The following is an 18,864-nucleotide window of genomic DNA, read 5'->3' as shown; positions in this document are numbered from 1 at the left end:
GTCAGGGGGCGGCGGGTGTGCGCGGGGACGGGCGGCCGTTCATTCCGGGAGCCGCGCCCAGCGCATCCCCACCTGCGGAGATGGCTGCGGGCCCTGCGGTAGGAGCGGCGCCGGGTGTCGGTCGCGGCCTGGCGAAGGCGGGGCGGGGGGGGTTGTCTGTGTAGCCGGCCACCGGCGCGGGGTGCGTTTCTCCCCCCGCTCCATGCGGCTCCGGGGCTGAGCGATGGAGGCGGCCTCACGGCAGAACTTGGCCGCTGCGCCGAGCCCAAAGGCCGCGGGAGACCCCCCGGCCCTGCGGCCTCCTGACGCCGCGGGGCTGCCTGGCCCCTGCCCGGCCTGGAAAGCGGGGCGGTTGGTGTAGCCCCGGCTCTGTCTGAGGTGCGGCACCGCCTGCCGAGCGTCCTTTTAACTTAACGCTTCTTGGGCGGGAGTTTATTGACGTTTCGGTGTGTTGGGTTTGGTTTTTTGTTTTTTTTTTTTAGGGCTGCCCTACCGAGACATAGAGCTTCAGTGAAACACCAAGCTGCTCCAGCTTCGCGTGCTGTCATGGCGTCACTTCACAGCCTCTCATTTTGCCACCGAAGCCCAGCTTCAAAACAGTTGCTATTTGTTTTTTTTTTTTTTTTTTTTTTTTTTTTTTTTTTTTTTTTTTTTTTTTTTTTTTTTTTTGGTTTTTTTTTTTTTTTTTTTTTGTTTTTTTTTTTTCCTTACCCTGCCTCCTGTTACAGTTGTGGAAACCTAGCACAGCAGGTATTTCTCCGGGTGTCAGAGAGAACCCGAGGAACAGGCTGCGTATCGATGGGTAGGGTATCGATGGGTAGGGCGGTGTTCTCCTCAGCGCAAGCTGTTGTCAGACACAGAGCTTAGTCAGATGTTTAGGGATCCTGACCGCTTCCCGCGGTGTGTTAGAGGCAGAGATGAAATTCTTCTGTGTGCCCGTATGGTGTAAAATCGCTGTGAAACTTTGGTAGAGCCTTATGGTGGGAATGTTGATTTTTTTGCGTATTTATTTTTCTGTCACGAGGGAATTTGCTCTCCAAGGAGCGTGTTCTTTTGGAGAAATTAATATGTGAACTACCTTTATAGGTTGTATTTCATAAAAATACTTCTCTTCTGCAGGTAGCTTTCAGTGTGTATTTCAGCGCTGCACATGATGATGGGTGACAGGGTGCTGCTGATAGGATAGCCCCACCTTCTGGTTAATCCTTCAGTGAAATTATACTTGTGACCTAAGAGATTTTCTGGAAATGATACCTCATGATGTGCGTTGTGAATGCAAGTCTGTGTTGGAAGATCTTTTTGTTTTGGGGGCTGGGAAGTGGCAAGATGATCTTTTCTGGACACCTTCGTATTTTACATCAAGATAATTTTATCGTATGCTGCTCTTCCAGCAGAAAAGAAAAAATCATTGTTAGTTTTTGATGTCTCAGTTCACTGCTGTGTTTGTTTTTTTTATGCCAACATAAATTAAGGGGAGTACATACTCTTTTATGAAAGCTTCATAAGAGTAAGTTCCTCCTATAATGTCTTTCATAAAGGGAGGAAAGGATCCCAAACCGAGGAGTAGTCTTAGTGTGTGGAGTGATACCTGATCTATGTTCATGTGAAGTGATAGCTGCTCTCAGGCTTAGCTTTCAGTTCAGGTTTTGGAGATGGTAGTGCTCATACTCAGGTTTTCGAATTCAAGAAATTCACAAATTGTCTCCAAATGGAAGCTTTTGAACTTGAAAAATATTCAGTTATCTTGGTGGTAGATGGTAACACACAATCAGATGATTTATATTAGTTAGCTTACTGCTACTGGGAGCAGCTTCCCTGAAATTATGTGTGAGAAGCACAATTAGAGAGGCAGAACGCGGGAGAGCGCTCTCTGAAGTCCTCTTGGCTTACAGAAGGAGCTTGCTGTTTCACCTCGTGTTTTGGTTTTGGTCTAGGGAAGGCATTCAGCCTGTCACTCAACAACTTGTCAGCAATGTATCTTATGATTAGAGACTTTGCAGTCTTTAAAATTCATGGTGACACTTTGCTGGGTGTATCTGGGAACCACCTGTTTTTTGGCCCTTGACATGTGAGTTGAAACTTCTCCTTGAATTTCCAGTATCTATGCGCTGCTTGCTCTTAGGAGATTGCTCCCGCGATTTGCATTGCTAATGTCCACAAGAACCGAGTGCTGCTCAGGTCACCCTGGCCCTGGAGTGTAACTGCAGTAACTGAAGTGTTTAAAGTCCTTGAACAACTTGGAGGGGAAGTCAAGTTTCTCGGAGCGAGCATGAGAGCTCTGAACCAGGCAGCTGCTTGTACGAGTGCTTAGGAGGGATTTGTGGTGGCAGTGTATCTCTGGGTGTGTTTTCAAGCCCTGCCACTATCCACAGCTTAACTGTCCGATATCCTGTGCTAAGTATCAAGGAGATTATGAGCTGTTCTGTTTGTGTCCTGGTTACACGGACAATTCAGCATGGTTTATGTTTCGAAATAGGGTTTTGTGACAGTTAAACATAGAAAAAGTGGAAGTAGAGGGGAGGAGGGAGCCCCAAAACATCCTTCACTTCTTTTGCGACAACTGCAGAGGAGACACACCCGAAACTGTCACCCTAAAAGCCTAATGTATTAAAAGGCATGTATAAATTTTCATTTATAAATTTTCTTTAAAAAAAAACCCATTGAGTTTATGAGAAGCAGGATGTCCAAGATTTTGCATACTGAAGGCAGGTAATACTATTTTAATTGCTTCATGTGTAATTCATAAACTAAATGGTACAAATCAAGGTTTTGAAAGTGAGAATCGTTGCTGAGAATTTTATGGACTGTGCGATGACTGTGTTTCTGTGTAAGAATGAGGTGGAATGGCTGGAGATATATTTAAGTAGATAAATTGCAACATGGAGCCACACATTTCTTTTATTTTTTATTTCTATGTTAAAAACAGGCTTGAGAGTTAGCTTTAACTCAGCTGGTGAACCTAGCAAGTTTACTTGTTTGGATTGATTTCTTTACAGACCGACCTTAGCTACCAAGACGGCGTAAGCCAAAGGAGCAGTCACTAGATTAGGTGCTAGAAAGCACCTCTGGCATTTAGCACTGTATTGATGAAGCATTTCCAAGAGCTGGGGAAAGTTACTGGGTCGCCAGTTCTTGTTCGGTTTTTGGTGTAGGAAAATGTTTAGTTTCTATCTATTATGACTGTCCCTTCCCTCCTGGTTATTTTTATTGCCCCCCCTCTTCCTCTCTGTGCCATTTGCCTTCTAATTGATGAAAGGGTTATGCTAGCTGGGCAAGAAGTAGCTGACTTTTGCAGTATTTCTGTCAACTTAAATCATGCAAGCTTTGAATGTGATACTCTGTGAGCCTGGTGATGGCAAGTTAGTCATGTCTTGAAGAGTAACCTTTTGCTTGCTGTGCTAGGAGCTTCTTTCCAGGCAAGAAATGAAGTAGTGTTTTCTCATTTTGCTCTTTTCCCTATATATATATATATATATATATGTATATATATATTTAAAGGACTTGCAATTGGATATTTACAGTTTTTTTTGGTTACATGTGACTAACTTTAAAAACAAAGCTAAGTGGACCGCTGGTAAGCGGCTGCATGGCATAGTTGGCAAGCTGCTGTTCAGGGCTTTAGCGCTTCGGTCTTCTGTGAAGCTTTATGTATGTCATTTTGGATGTTTGGTTATATGCTGCAGTTTATCTAGTCACGTCAAAAAGTCAGCACTTTGCTATAATGCAGCAATGGGTAGACTAATCAGCTGACTTCTTTGTTTCCTACTATAAATATTTATAGTAAAGGGTACAAGGAAGAGGCAGTAGCTGATTTTCAGAAGTATTTTTTTTCTTTCACGAGTAAAGGTTATTAGCCTTTTAATTTTATTTTGAATTTGAAGATTAGACTCTTTTCTACCAAAATAACAAGATTTTTTTGCTACTTAGAGGAGTTGGTTAGCTTTAGACGTTAGATAAAGGGTTATTTTCTGCCATTTCTACATGAAGATTCTTAAATCTGGAAGAAAAGTTTTTCTAGTATCTTGAACAAACTTTTTGCTCGTGGAAGAAATACTTTTAATGTACCCTTAGGTACATTATTGTTTTTTGATGACACTAAAAGCTTTTTGTATACTTGCATATTAAATATTAGGAAGAGGTAACCGTTTAATGTGTACTTAAAGCCATTCTGTCCTAATTCATAATAAAATTTAATTTAAGAAACAGCTGGTCCATTCGTTAGGGACCATTCATTAGGACTTTAATTCCCGTGACACTTCCACAAAGTTAGATTGGGGATGAGAAGAGTATGGTTTTGTTTCCTCGTGCTTGTAGAAGAAGGTGCAGGAACTGGGCTAGGAATAGGCAACTTCAGAAAGTAAATTTTCACTGCCGCGTTAGTTACAACTCTTTATATAGGTGGCTTCTGTTTACTAGGTTGTGGTTGAGTACAATGTAGGATTTGCTCACTTGAAACTTAGTTGTGAAGCTTGGAGGATTTCCCCAGGTTTTCAATCAGTAGAGTTTTAAGTTGGGTATAGGTAACTTTTATGTATTGTACTGTGGATTGACCTTTCAGGATACAAATCAGTTCGTACAAATAACTGTGGCATCTCAAAATACCCTGTGAGAGTTTTAATCTAACACGAACTCTCATGTTCTCTTTAAGGAAATTGTTCACATCTGATAACTTTGCGAATTTGTATGGCTTTAAATAGACATTTTTTCAAAAATACCAGTTTTGCAAAAAAATATTTGTGGAAGATGGTTCTTAGGGTACTGAACTGCGAAACAGTATGTCATGTGTGAATGAGTAAATGATTACATGGCCAAAGGGATTATTTATGGTATAATTTCTAAGCCCTTTGCAAAGAAACAGTCCTTATGGTACAAGAGGATGAGACTGTGGAGGCAGCACCACTGTTTTAATAGCAGTGGGCTGTTCTTACTGCTGCCAAAGGAGGAGCACAGTGCTGTCCTGGTGAATGCCTCTTGCATAATCTCAAGTAACATACTGCAGTTTTCTAGATTGTGCAGGGATATTTGTGGGCTTTTGCTGTATGCTCTGGGTAGTTTGCTTTTTGGTACTAAGATGGTGACTCTTGCTGCCACATGTTGCTGCTCGTCCTAAGTTTTCGACGCAGGGCCTATTTCTACAAGTGCAAATTTACTTACAAAAATAATCTGTTCCTGCAAACAACTTACTTCTACTTGTGGTTTACTTTTCTAACTGTAATATTCTGGAATTAAGATTGCCTAGAGCACAAGGAATGCAGCAGTCTTCTTATATGGTTGTGTTTAAACAGACTTTTTCAGTGACTTTAAAAACAATATTTCAATTTATGAACAGCTGCTGAGACTTCAAGTTATGTGAAATGAAGTGTTATCAAAGGCCAGTTTGCTTCTGGTTTAATGTGCATTGGGACTATAAGGGAGACCCATGTGTACTTCTGTGAGAGGTAGAAGTGTCTTTTGGAATCATACCCCAGAAGACAATCACTTGATCTAGTGGAGAGTTTTGTTTTAACTTTTTTTCTGCCTAGCCCTTATGAAAGTTTGAATCATAACATGTTTTCTCAGTTCATACCTAGTTCCTCTATTTATTTTTTTTTAATTCATTGCTTTTTGACACAGTTCTGTCCTTATAACTTTTGTATTCCTTCCTTTTTGCATAGTGGTTCTTTTACTACTGTAGTGTTTAGAAAGATTTTGCTCAGCTCCTTGCTTCCACTATCTGATGAATAAGTACACAACAAATAATTGACTGACTTTGCTGAGCACTTGTTCATGCTTACTTTTTCTAACCTTTCAAATTAGTAACTCCATGATGAGCATATGTGAAGTCTGAGCTCAGGCTTTGAAAGTACTTTGGGATGCACCTAGCTTTGGGTACAAAGCAAAACATGGAAATGCATACAGATGAATACTCTTCCAAGTTTTGCAAACTTATTGTGATAGAGTTGCACAAAAAGCCTGAAGGTTTGTGTTATCTCTTTGTGAATATGATTTGATACGTGTTTTTTGTAACTCATTTATTTATGATAATAAAATATTTTCTTTTAATCTATAGTGAACAGATTCGAAAAAGGCTTTACTCTATTAAGTATACGGGTTAAGAAAATTACTTTCTGGAGAATAAAACCACAAAAAATAGAATATCCTGCAAGTAAAACAGATTTAATAGTATCAATAAACTTTGTATATCTATACTTGGCTTTGATTTTTCTGTTTTCATTAGATGAAAAGAACTGTATTGGAATGTAATTACAAAGTACTTTGCAGGAAGGTCCTAGTATTAACCAGGGTAAATTTCAGAGGTCTCTGGCTTTGTTAAGGAGTTTATTTTCTAAGGTTTTGTTTGCTTGTTTTTCTTGTGTGTGTGTAATTTTGTTTCTTTAGGTGGTTGGTGTTTTTTTTTTAGGGTGTTTGTGTGGCCTTTTAAGAAAAGAAAATACAAAGATACCTTACTTTTTTTATTTACACTTACCCTTCCACGACAGTCATGTTCCATATTAAAGTATTTTGGTCAATTGCAGCATGTGAATTCTGTTTATGTAAACTCAGAATGTCTTGCAGCTTCAGTAGCAGACACATGATGGTTGTTTTCCCTAAGAGAGAGTTCTAATAGCAGGATTTTAGCATGAGAACTGGATTTTTTTGCAGCCTCCATGGTCTTGAGAGGTAGGCTTTATCTGGCATGTTCTGTACGTTTTGCTTCTGAGCATGTCTGTTTTTGTGGCAGAGTCATTTTGTCCTGTCCTGTCTGACTGCTACTGCTTGCTTGGCTTGCTGTTAGCTTGCCAGGTACTGTTAGATGTGTCTCCCGTGGCAGTTGTTTGAAAACATACTTTTTGGGGAGATTTTCCATTGCAAGAAAATGTTTTTGATGACTGGACAGTCTGGTATGATTCCCAAATACAGGGATATATTTTAAATGTGTGTATAAAAAGCTTCCAGTTTCAGTGAAGAAGAAAAAAGGGGGGGGAAAAAAGGCAACCATAAAAGCAGAGCTGCTGTTGGTTAAAGTAAAGCTTTTGAGCCTCAGATGTGAAGTTACTATGTGTTTAATATATAAGAATTTTTTTCAGATCTGATGTTATCAAAATGATAATGAAAGTGCTCAGCATTGACACATTGTAATGGTGACTCTGCATTTTTTCATGTTATGATTGAAACTTAGAGTAAGGACTAGAGTTTGGTTTTGCGTCCGCATTCTTTACTGTCCATTAGTCATTAATGGGAGGTAAAAGGGAAAGCAATTTACAGTGGATACACTTAACTGCAGGTTCTGGTGCAATTGAGCCATACATTACTGTACTGACTTTAATTTGATTTCTTCAGTTTTATTTAAAGATGGCTTTTCAGAGCATGTATAAATTCTAGCTGGATGGCTTGCAATAAATAAGGGGTATGCTCACTATCCACTGAAATACATGCAGTTTAAGTACCGTAAAGAAGATGCAAGTAGAACTATGTGACAGTGCATGCAATGTATTTGGTTAGTAGCATTTACTTGTTTGGTTTTTTTTTTTAATTCTTTCCATTATTAGGTAGAAGATGGTGAGTAAATTTGACAATTAGGTGGCTTTCTAGTGTGGTATGAAGTTCTTGATATTTGCGTGGAAATGAAAAAAGGTTACTCTAGGAGTGAAGACAAGGAAGCCTGATTTTACTGAAGAGGATTATTATTTATTTGCTTCTTTTTTAAAACAGATGGCATTTTAGGTTTCTCTTCCCTCAAAGCATCAGATCTAGGATCACAAAAGTAAAAGAATATCTAAAATGGGAGTGGGACTGATTTCTGGAAGAATCAGGAGTTGTTTTTGACTGTGCAACAGACACAGCTGTGTGAGATGCAGGTGAATTCTCCTAAACGGGAGACAAACGCATGTCATATAAGGCATGTCTTTGTTTTCCTGCGGAGAAAGAAAGAGGTGACAATTATGTATAATTTCTTGCAGTTCGTGTAATTCGCCTTAGTTTTGGTAGCATTATTACAGTGAATGCAGCTTTCTTATTTGGAACTTTACCTGTCTGGAGAAATTTCCTATGAAGAAGCAGTCTCTTTCCCCTCTGGAGGTAGGAGGATGGAGGAGGTATCTTTGCATAGATAATGTGAAAAGGCAGAGGGAGATTGCACAGAATCCTGCACATATGGGCTTAAAGTTTAACAAGTCAACACTCCCTGCTCTCCTCTGTTCTCCTCCAACTTGAGGCTTATTTTTTTAAATTGTTGTTGTTGGTCTTTTAAATGCAGCTAATTCACCTTCTGCCCTGCTACCACTGCCAGGCAAGTGACATTAAATATGTTTAAAAAGTACATAAGTACATTTAAATTGAGACTTGTGTACTTTCTGCCTTTACTTTTCTATCCTTTATTCAAAATAAACATAATATTAAAAGTTTTAAAAATAGTTTGTAAACGACTTTTGCATCACCTAGTAAGATGTTAAGGATATTTTGTTATTTTAGTATGCATAAATGTTCCACCACAACTCTCCAGATTGCTGATATATGCATTTCTATCTCTCTTCTTTTTCTCCCTGCTCCTTCTTACTGTTTGGTGTTTTTTGTTTTGTTTGGTTTTTTTTAAGAAGTTCCTGTGCTTTTTTTTAACTGCTTTTCCCCTTGACCTGGAGCATTTGAGCATTTGCACATTACTGCTTGCTGAAATACTTTGTGGTGAATTTAGAGCAAAACAAATTAAGACCTTGCAGTTCAAGATAGTTCAGCTCTGTAGCTGGCTCCACTTGTACAGCAGTTCAGTACACTATAATATGTAGAAGCTGTTGGCACTGGCAGACTGTTCATCATCTGTCTGACAGCGGGTCAACACTGCAAGCAAAACAGCACTTGGCTACTTGAATACAAGAATCCAGTATTTTCTGCCCAGTAAGACCTGCAATCTGGTTAGAATAATCCAGACTTTACAATTTATGAAGTTGTCTGCATTGTGATGGACACAGCTGTTCTCTTGTAACTATTGATTTTTCTTTAAAGGAACTCAAGATAGTTTACACTTGAAGGGTACTTGAACAAATCTAGAACACCTGTTAACTTGAGTCAAGCTGGAATTCATGTGAAAAGCTGAGCATTTGCTTCCTGGCTGCAGGGAAAAGATTCTGCTTTCAGGTAAGTCTGGAAATAAGCTTGCTTCATGCTTCATCGACTTTAGGTTTTTAGCAATTGTAGAGTCATAAAAACCTGATTATGTGCTGAACAACCAGGATTTTTGAGAAGTCTTACAAATTTTTTTTTATTGGAGGGGAGGAAGGGTGGGTGTTCTGTATGTGTGCTTGACTGAATTTCTTGCCTGCATTTCCTAAGAGAACAAGTGCTTTATCATCTTAGATCTCACCACCCATATCTCTGAACATAATTTTTCTCCTTTACTCTGTCTTCTGTCTTCAGACTAGCCATTGTGCCCTTTGAGAATGCTGGTTTTTTGTTTGCTTGTTTGTTTTTTTTTCCTAGTGGGAGTGTTTGTCATTCCTACTAAATCTCAAATGGTATTGAGGTTCAGTTAATGGTGCTGTAGACTGCAACCTTAATTGCTTGGAGGCACCATTTGAGGAAGCAGTGTACCCTGAGGACACTATGTCCTTAAAAGGATAGGAAAATTGAGTCCTTAGCACGATATGGTTTCTGTCCAAGTAATGTATTCAGGTCTTGCTTAAATAAGAACACCAAACACTCTATGTTTCTCACTATGCCTCTAGTCCTAGTTATCCTATAGATATATGAAATGGCAGTCATAAATAAGTATGTTGTGGCATCTCACAACATTGTCAATTAAGTTTAAAGAAGAGTATTTACTAGCTTCAGCAAAAGCTTTCTTCCATAAAATTCTGTCATGGACATGAAAATATTGTCTGTTAAGTAACTGTTATGAATTTCTATTTTATTATAATCAGACTGAGCTTGGTAGGACTGAACTATAATGCAAAATCATACTCTGTACTTTTATTGCAATAGTTTATTTTAAAAGCCAGATCAAATAGATTGAAGAGAGGAGAGCTTGTGACAGTGTGGAGAAATGCAATCAATGTGAATTAACTTATTTAACACTTCTAGTGTAGAGACATCCAATATGGTGGTAGCATTTCATCATTAAAGAACAAAAGACATTGCTAATTTGTAGCTTAATATCTTTCAGTTATCGGAGATGGTGATTTGAAGAATCAGGTTTCCGATATGAACAAAGGAAAAACATCATCTGAAAAAAGGTAAATTTAAAACTATAGTGGCTTCTCAACAGTCAAGCTATTTGAGATTTGTGAAAAAGCAGTCTTTATTTTAATAATAAAATAAAATATACATTTGGGTCCCTAATAAGTATGTATAAGTTGATGTCCTGAAACATTGAGAAAGTCAATATTGATGAGCATCAAGTAGCTTCACATTTAATAAATAACTTCTTAAATTAAAAAAATTCAGTTAGTGTTCAAATGCAAAATATACATTAAATTTAATTGAAACTATTATCAATAAATTTAATAGTTTCCCACAAATATTGTCAAAACATAGGATTACTTTTACTGAAGGAATTGAAGGACAAGTTTATGATACAATATAAGAAGCCGTGATTTTGTCATAGATATATCGTTCTCCAACAATCCTGCAATCCAATGCACAGCTAGGACAAAGAAGAGTGAGATTACCCAGTTCAAGAGGGACAGGGAACTACTGGAAAGAGTCCAGCGTAGGGCTACAAAGATGATTCAAGGATTGGAGCATCTCCCTTATGAGGAGAGACTGAGAGAGCTGGGACTCTTTAGTCTGGAGAAGAGAAGGCTGAGGGGAGACCTTATCAACGCCTACAAGTATCTCAAGGGAGGGTTGAAGGAGGAGGGAGCCAGACTCTTTTCAGCGGTTCCCACCGAGAGGACGAGGGGCAACGGGCACAAGCTGGAACATAAGAGGTTCCACTCAAATATGAGGAGAAACTTCTTCACGGTGAGGGTGACGGAGCCCTGGAACAGGCTGCCCAGGGAGGTTGTGGAGTCCCCTTCTTTGGAGATTTTCAAAACCCGCCTGGATGCAGCCCTGAGTGATGTGCTCTGGGCAATCCTGCTTCAGCAGGGGAGTTGGACTAGATGATCTCTATGGTCCCTTCCAACTCTAGAAATTCAGTGAAATTCAGTGAAATTACAGAAGACTTCAAGAGTTGAAAAGTTGTGTTTGTTCTTTTAATGATAACTTGTTTTAGCAAATATCAGAAAAAGTTACGAGATTATCTGTGGAAAGCAACATGTCTGTTAAGCGTCAGGAAACTATTGAAACACTTTCAATCTTACTCTTTACCTTAAGCTATCACAGGTTAAAACACCTGGTTAAATCAAACCATCTGATCAGGTATAACAAAAAAAGAACATTCTAAAGGTGGCAAAATATGGAATTTTGGCTTCAGTTTTAGTTTTCTGAAATACTAATTATTTTCAAAATGAGTAGATGAATTTGCATGAAGAACATGTTCTACTGTGTATTAATGTTATATCTTCGGATGGATTTAAAATTCGAATTTAAATGCTTGCATGTAGAATCATATTTGTTTTTGCTGACTTCAGCAGTGCAATGGCTTGATATCAGAGACTAGCTGTTCCAGTTTTGTTTGAGAGATAGATCAAAAGAAATAGTAAAGAAACTATTAAGTTTTCTACTTACGGTATATTAGTTTCTTAGGTATTATGTCGAACTCTCAGTCAGCAGTGGGTATTCTTTGAGATACTACTAATTATAATACGTAAAGTGTACCATCACAAAGAATATTATATTTGTTTCCATCCTGCAATTCAAAACAGTTGTTGCCTAAGCCATGAATATATTATGGTGAATTTATTGCACAGAGATAGCTATGAACTAATCTGAGGTGTTAGCTTGCTAAAGATTATTTGGTAACTGGGGAGATGGTTGGGTAAAAAAAAATTGTAAATGGTTTGCATTGGAATAAAATTAAAACAAACTCATGAGAAGCCTACCTACTTTAAAGTATTTTTTTAAAGGCTCACTGTAACATGCTGAAACACACAACTTGTTTGCTGTGGGCAAAGAAGTCACACCCTGATACTTCAATGTGCTGACCAGTCAGCCAGCAGTTTCAGAGGAAGTAGGTACAGTTGGGAAACTGAAGGTTTCTGATTACTTCCTTCAGTTGACTGTTATCTTTTGGAAAGCTGCTCGCAAGATGACTAGTCAAAACCATTCTAAGATAACTGAATTTTTATGAACTGCCATGACAGCCGTTAGAGTTACCTTTTTCATAGTGAGCACTTAAAAAGATGTAACGATGTGTTTTAGTGTTTGCATAGTGGAAGTCTTGTACAGTGAGTGGAGAGTTGTGAATCTAGCACTTCGTTATAATCAAAGAAAGAATGCTTAAACTGAGTCAGTGGGACTGAAATAAATGTTCCTACCATGAGGGATCTTTCTTTGAGAAGATACTTTCTTTTTGATGGAGTTTGCTTTCAGACATGAACCCTTGGCATCCTCTGTTCCTCACTGTCTGGGCAGTTGCTTTCTCTATATCTAGTCATAGCTTTCTAAACCAGCGAAGTAGGAAATCCACAAAGCTCTCTCGTTAGCTAGAGTCACACTCTAGGCTTTGGCAACAGTTGAGATGATGGCAAACTTGTTCATGCTTCCTTTCTGCAAGTAAGATGGTCACGTGAGGGGTGTTTTGAGCTGCAGCATTTGAACGTGGGATGGAGAAGGTGTTTCCTGCGTATGGAGCCATGCAGCATATGGGATGAAAAAGCCTGGTAAAATTCACCTCGGAATGCTTATTCTGGGTTTCTAAATCCATCCCAGAATAATAATTATCAGTTGTCTTCAGAACTCATGAGATTTGGGTTAAGTAGTGAAAGACAGAGATGGCAAACCTAGTGGTTGTGTCTGTGAGAGTCAGGAAGCAGAAATCAAGTAGCTGTAGGTCAGCCACCTTCTCTTCTTAGCACAGAAGATCCTGGAAGAGCTAACCAAATTGGGTGAGTCTGGGAATAGCCAATGGTGGTTTGAGATGACCTTGAAAAAAGCATCTGATTTTTCATGTTTTCCTGCTCTCATGGGCAGGAAAGTGGCATTAAAGTACCACAGATGTGTTTAAAGCTTTACTAAAATAACCATTGCGTATGACTGCCATTAGGAAGCTAAATCAAGTGCTCCATCCAAGTGCTCTGAAATAGAGCACTGACTGGATACCAGAGCAGCAGGAGTTGGTTGCTGTCAGAAGGAAACGATGCAGTTTGTTTCTGCACATGCTCGCTCTTTCTGGTTACAGTTAATAACTGAACATATTTTGAGCTTTGACTAATGTTCTGAAGGAGAAGAAAGAGTTCTTATTAACATTATGTGGGCTCAGTGAAAGGCCACTCACATAGTTAAGATTTACTTGCATCTGGAGCAGCAGTGTGTGCCAGTAGTGACCTTGAGAGCAGGGGAGGAGTGAGACATACAAGTTTTGCATCCTGAAGCACATCCTGACAAAAAACAGAGCACAGTCTGGGAACTGAAACCTGTCTTGATAGTAGAATAATTGTTATTGTGATAAGCTCAGTAGAAGGTAAAAAAATATTTTTGTAAGTCCATGATTGGGCATTATGGGGGGAGTAGGTTTTTTGTGTAGCAGTAAAGATGGTTGAATTGGATTTTTGGATTCGCTTACTGCATGACCTACGAGTCCGTGATTTCTTCATACACCACAACATTACAGAGAACTTGAAGCTGGAAAGATCTGCAAAAGTATTAGAGGACCAAATTATTTCAAAATGCTCTTGTGAAATGCAGAAAATGGTTAAGAATATTTGATGGAAATACGTGCAAGGTCCTGTGCTTGGAGAGGCATACCCCTGGAACAGATAAAGGGCAGTCACATCTGTAGTGAGGAGAGCCAGAAATAGAAAGATTAAACCACAGGGAGAAAAACTTCAAAATGAAGGGAATCAATGTGTTAGAATAAAGTTGCCTTTGGTTATTGTATCACTATTTTCGAAGGCTGTTAAGGACTGGCTGGGCATCTCTGTCATGAAGAGCATCTGTGGTCTTCATCCAGCTCTGTAGAATTATATGGCTTTACAAAGTTTCTTCTGGTCCTCCTTAGTCATGTTTTTTATAACTAAGGATGGAAGAGACTATGTAACCTTCAGTGACTACAGAGTGTTCTTGTGAGAGGACTTTGAAACCGGCTGGGTGAAAAATGTCTCTTTTTATTAAGAATAAGGATTCTTCAAATTGTGGTAAAACAGGTCTTGTATGAAAGACTGGCCTCAGTGTTCAGGGTGTTCACAGGTTTTGAAATGTCAGCAGCTTTAGAGGGAATCAAGCTCTGACAGCACACAGGTTTTTATTGTGCCGTTTTGACTATTTTCATGGTTAACCTAGCTGTTGGATAAAAAATACTGAATTCCATGGGATTTTTCTGTTTTTGGCGAGCTATCGTCTACATCTGGATCCTGAACAGTTTGTTGGTTGAAACATACGTATTTGCATTGGAAATACCGGAATAAGTCCCATTGCAAATTGGGCTTGCATTTTGCTCTTGGGTCAAATAAGTAGTCATGTAAGCAGTATTATGTACAGGAGCAGAGTCAGTCAGGCTTGCTGCTGTAATTCTTGTCCTACAGCCGTTTGATATACCATGCAGACATCAAAAGCTGTCACAGCATTATAGCCACTATGTATACTAGTGAAGAATATTAATAAATAAGTGTACAATTCTTGTTTTAAGAAGAAAACTCAGCCTTAACTAAGAGGAAATCAGGACTTTAATTTATATTTCAGCGTAGACTCTGGGCTGGTATTATTTTCAAGGACACTTTATTGGGGATCTTGAAGATGTGAAATTTATTTTGCTATATTTCTGTTCGAATACTTTTTGCAAGATGAATAGCCTAAAATAATTCTAAAGGTATTTCCTTAACTGCTTCAATGAGTGCTCATTGCTCTTGATAGAAACCCTGACCCCAGAAGGAGATTATACCTCTAAAATTGTTATACCACCCAGTAGTGAGAATTACTTACCCTTCCTAAGCAAAAAGCTTTTAAAACTTTTTGTGAGTATGGAGAAATCATGTTAAATACTGACCTTCTGTACATGGCATATTCCTTCCATGTAACAGTGTTTGGATTTTGCAGGCTGCAGCAATGAAAAATCGGGTTTGCTCTCAAATTTTAATACCTGTAAATGAGTTTTGTCTTTATGAAAACTTAGATTTTCCTTTTTTGTTTGTTCCTAAGGATCATATTTGCTTTCTTGGATTGTTTCCAGCTTTCAAACTACTATTTCATTGTGAGACCAATGATAGACAACAATGGAAATTATATATACATGTATATATAAAAACACACACAAATTGAAGCAGCATTTTTCTTATACATTGGCTTATATGTCGGTTGGTTGGACTCTAAAGGTTTAGATTGTGGAGCTGGTGAAGATAACATCCTTTGGAATTCTGTCAGCTAGTGTTTCAGATCAACGAACATTGTGGATTTCATTAAAAACTTGGGTTTATTTTGCAGTATTTCAAGTTCAGTGGGTAAATGGAGGAGTAAAAATAAATAAAACAAAGCTTATGCAAATAATAGTGGTTTTATACTATTCAACCTGATTTGGATGATGAGAAAGTACTGGAAGGATTATGACTTATTTATACAAGGAAAATAATATTTCAGCAACCAAGACAGATTTCTTTCAGACCAAAAACATACTTTTAACTCATAAAGTCTAGCAAATAACTGAGGTCATAACACTTACTTCTCAATATAAAATTATTTTGATGCAAGTTCTATGATTGTATTTCTTAGTATTGATGTTAACAGCTTGTAATTATCATCTGTAATCTGAATTTTTTTTTTTCCAGTTATTCATATGTCGGTGTGGATAAACGAAAGTGGTAGAATCAGTTTCTTTAGCAGTTGTTGTATCAATTTGTTTTCACAGCAATACAACCTTTGCTGTCAGCTACCTTTTTCTTTGATTTTAACATTTTTGTGCACATCTAAACTAATAATTTTAGTAGGGCTAACTGTAAGTTTGAAACCTTTTCACAGATGTAAAATACAAACCAAGGAGTAATATTTCCTCATCCTTATAAACACAACTGACAGTATTTATAAAGCTGATGTTGCATACTCTAGTTTTATTGCAGATAGCCAGAACCGTATGCGTGTAAAAAGAATTATTGATGATTATTGCAGGGCTCTAAAGTTACAAAAGTTAAGTCAAGGTAGTTAATCCATGGAAATCATAATTTCCTGTAGTTAATTACGTGACTATAATTCAAATGGTAAACATTTGTCTAAAAATTACTTTCATGTGGGAACGTGAATTTCAAAACCATTCTGAATAATTGTTTCAATCTAAAACTGGAGAGCAAATAAACCAGTTTCTAGACAGACTCTGTTTGGAATACTAGAAGTATTTGCATTCATTCTTTCTGTGTAATCTTCCAGTCTGTATGAATGTGTGATTTGAAATAGTTTCTTGTATTAAAATCCATTTTCCAGGCAATTTTATGATGTCAGGCCAAAAGACCCATTGTGTTCAAAACAAATCCAAACTCTGTTGACAGCTTTGAACACCTTCCAACATTTTTTTTTCAAAATGATGGGTGCTGGTTTGCTCACATCATGAATGGTAGTCTTTTTCTTTCACTCCCAAAACACCAGCCTGTAAGGCAAACAGTCTTTGGGACTGTTTATAGATAGTGTTTCCTTGAGTAGCAGGTTTGCTAAAGTATCCTGGCACTTAACATAAGCTATATCAAATATAAGTTACTCTAATTGACACGGATAAACAACATTTGTACCTATATCTTGATTTTATTTGCTGCAACCAATTTCTCTGTCCACAGTTGCTCTTGGAGATGCTGTTACGTATAATTAGTCTGCTGCAATGCAGGCTTTGCAAAATCTGTAAGTTTGCCAGGATTAAGGAGAATTAAGACTGTTTTCCAATTGAGATAAAATGTAAAGGTGAATGAGCCACTCCCCTTACTCTGACATGGGATTTCTGTTGGTGGGATTTTTTCTCTGATCTAGATGGAAAAATGATTGTAAAAAACCTTTCTTGTAGTGTTTCCACCAGTTCTCGGACTATGTCTCTGCTGTCACAGCTGGAGAAGATAAATTTGGACTCTGTATTAGGAGAAGCAGACAATGCCAGATATGTTACCTCAAAGATCCTTCATCTGGTTCAGAGTCAAGGTAAATATCTAGTTTTAGTAGTTTGTTTTGAGCCTGCCTTCTTGTATTTCTTCCTTGTTGAACTTCTGAATTTTTGTCTCTGTTTGGTGGACTGGATTATCCATCCATGTTTGTCACTGATTGTTGAAAGTACCTGTTTAAGGCCATGTTTATTGCTGTCTCATTATAATATTGGTTACATTGAGTGCATTTTCTATTGTCATACAGCTATAATTTGAGTAATAATTCACAGTGTATGTATACGTGTGTATGCATGTATGAGACGTAGAAGTATCTGGAAGAGAGCTTTGTTACAGATTTTTTTCTTTACAGGATTTTTCCTAGGACACAACAAGATTGTTGAACAAGTGAAAGTAAAAATGAGTTTTAGAATCACTTATGTCTTTTACTTATTTTAGTTTATTTTATATACATAGATCGTATTATTTGCAGTGTAGATTTTCCAATCAGTCTGTGTATGATCCCTTTTTCTTTTCTTCTGCAAGCTAGGATATTAAAAGAAAAATGGTCTTTTTCTCATTGGCAGAAAAAACCAGGAAGGAGATGACTTCTAAGGGCTCTACTGGAATAGAAGTTATCCTGTCAACCCTAGAGGTAAAACCTTTTAATTTGTGTGGTTTTGGGTACATGGCAAGTTTTCATTTTACCACTGGGCTTTGTATTATTAAATATGTTGTTATTGTAGCTAGTCTCCAAAACTTGCGTAGGACTGTAATGATTAGATACAGTCTACAAGTATCATAGCCTACTTAGGTATGTATCTCCCTTATTTTTAAATATTCTAAGAAATACAATATTTTGCCATGCTACAAACTCGATTTCACTTGGTTTTGTGGCTGATTGTGTAGTTGGGATGGTTAGATAGGTGGTTACATCTTAAGTTATGTTTGATTTGGCAGTTTCTTCGAGCATTAAGTATCTAAACCACTGTATTAGACTTCTACATTAAGCAAAGAAATCTTTCTGGCTTTTATTGCAGAATACAAAAGATCCTCAGACTATTCTTAATATATTGAACATTCTCATTGAGGTAGTCTCAGTTGGTAAGTTTTCATTAAGGAGCAATTTTTGACTATGTTTCTGTATTCTTCTGCAGACTTTTGGGTTTCTTGGGATATTTTTGTGTGTGTCTTTTGGGTTTGTTTGTTTGTTTGTTTCTGATGTTTCCTAAAGCTTATTTGTATGAAGAACAAAAAGAATATAAAGACTGAAGTCAACTTTCAAATAATCATACACAAATATTTTATGTTGCTGTAAGTCTAAGTCCAGCATGTTCTTGCATACTGCAGTCACATATGAGGAAAATTATTGCTGTTCTAAAGACTTACTTTATGGTAACTGTAGCTTAGATACTTAACTGTTCTTTGGCTGCAGAGATTACAGTTGAGTTTTATTTTCTAGGTGGTGGTCGGAGAGCAGGCGTCTTAGTCACTAAAGGAGGGACACAGATCTTACTGCAGCTGCTTTTGACTGCCAGCAAAGACTCTCCACCAAATGAAGAATTAATGGTGCTTCTTCATACTCTTCTAGCAAAAATTGGTCCAAAAGGTGATAATGATATACTTAAATAATATGGATTAATATTTTACAATTTTATAATTGAAACGTAAGAAAAGTTTTACTTTCTAATATTATATAAACATCCATGTACTCAGAATTGATAGAGGAGAACAAAAGGAGAACTAA

At 37.7% G+C, this 18,864-nt stretch overlaps 1 protein-coding gene across 6 annotated transcripts in view; it reads left to right on the top strand.

Annotated features, from left to right (window-relative positions):
* The window catches only part of AGTPBP1 (ATP/GTP binding protein 1), a 76,617-nt gene that overhangs the window by 7,708 nt on the left and 50,045 nt on the right, over positions 1 to 18,864 (top strand). For 5 of the 6 annotated variants that reach the window (XR_001411293.1, XR_001411295.1, XM_014936425.1 and 2 more), the window contains exons 1-7: positions 1 to 98; positions 8,980 to 9,111; positions 10,136 to 10,205; positions 17,048 to 17,178; positions 17,705 to 17,772; positions 18,158 to 18,221; positions 18,580 to 18,726. Coding sequence is in view for 4 of the 6 variants with exons in the window: in XM_014936425.1 (XP_014791911.1) it covers positions 10,174 to 10,205; positions 17,048 to 17,178; positions 17,705 to 17,772; positions 18,158 to 18,221; positions 18,580 to 18,726 (442 nt within the window). In the remaining 2 variants the exon portion in view is untranslated. The remainder of the gene's footprint in view (positions 99 to 8,979; positions 9,112 to 10,135; positions 10,206 to 17,047; positions 17,179 to 17,704; positions 17,773 to 18,157; positions 18,222 to 18,579; positions 18,727 to 18,864) is intronic. The other variant, XM_014936435.1, reaches the window with a different exon arrangement.

This window comes from Calidris pugnax, unplaced genomic scaffold (assembly GCF_001431845.1).
Source record: "Calidris pugnax isolate Ruff unplaced genomic scaffold, ASM143184v1 scaffold2, whole genome shotgun sequence".
Lineage (NCBI taxonomy): Eukaryota > Metazoa > Chordata > Aves > Charadriiformes > Scolopacidae > Calidris > Calidris pugnax.
The sequence above is the reverse complement of the archived record's forward strand: the minus strand, read 5'-3'. Positions and strand labels throughout refer to the sequence as shown.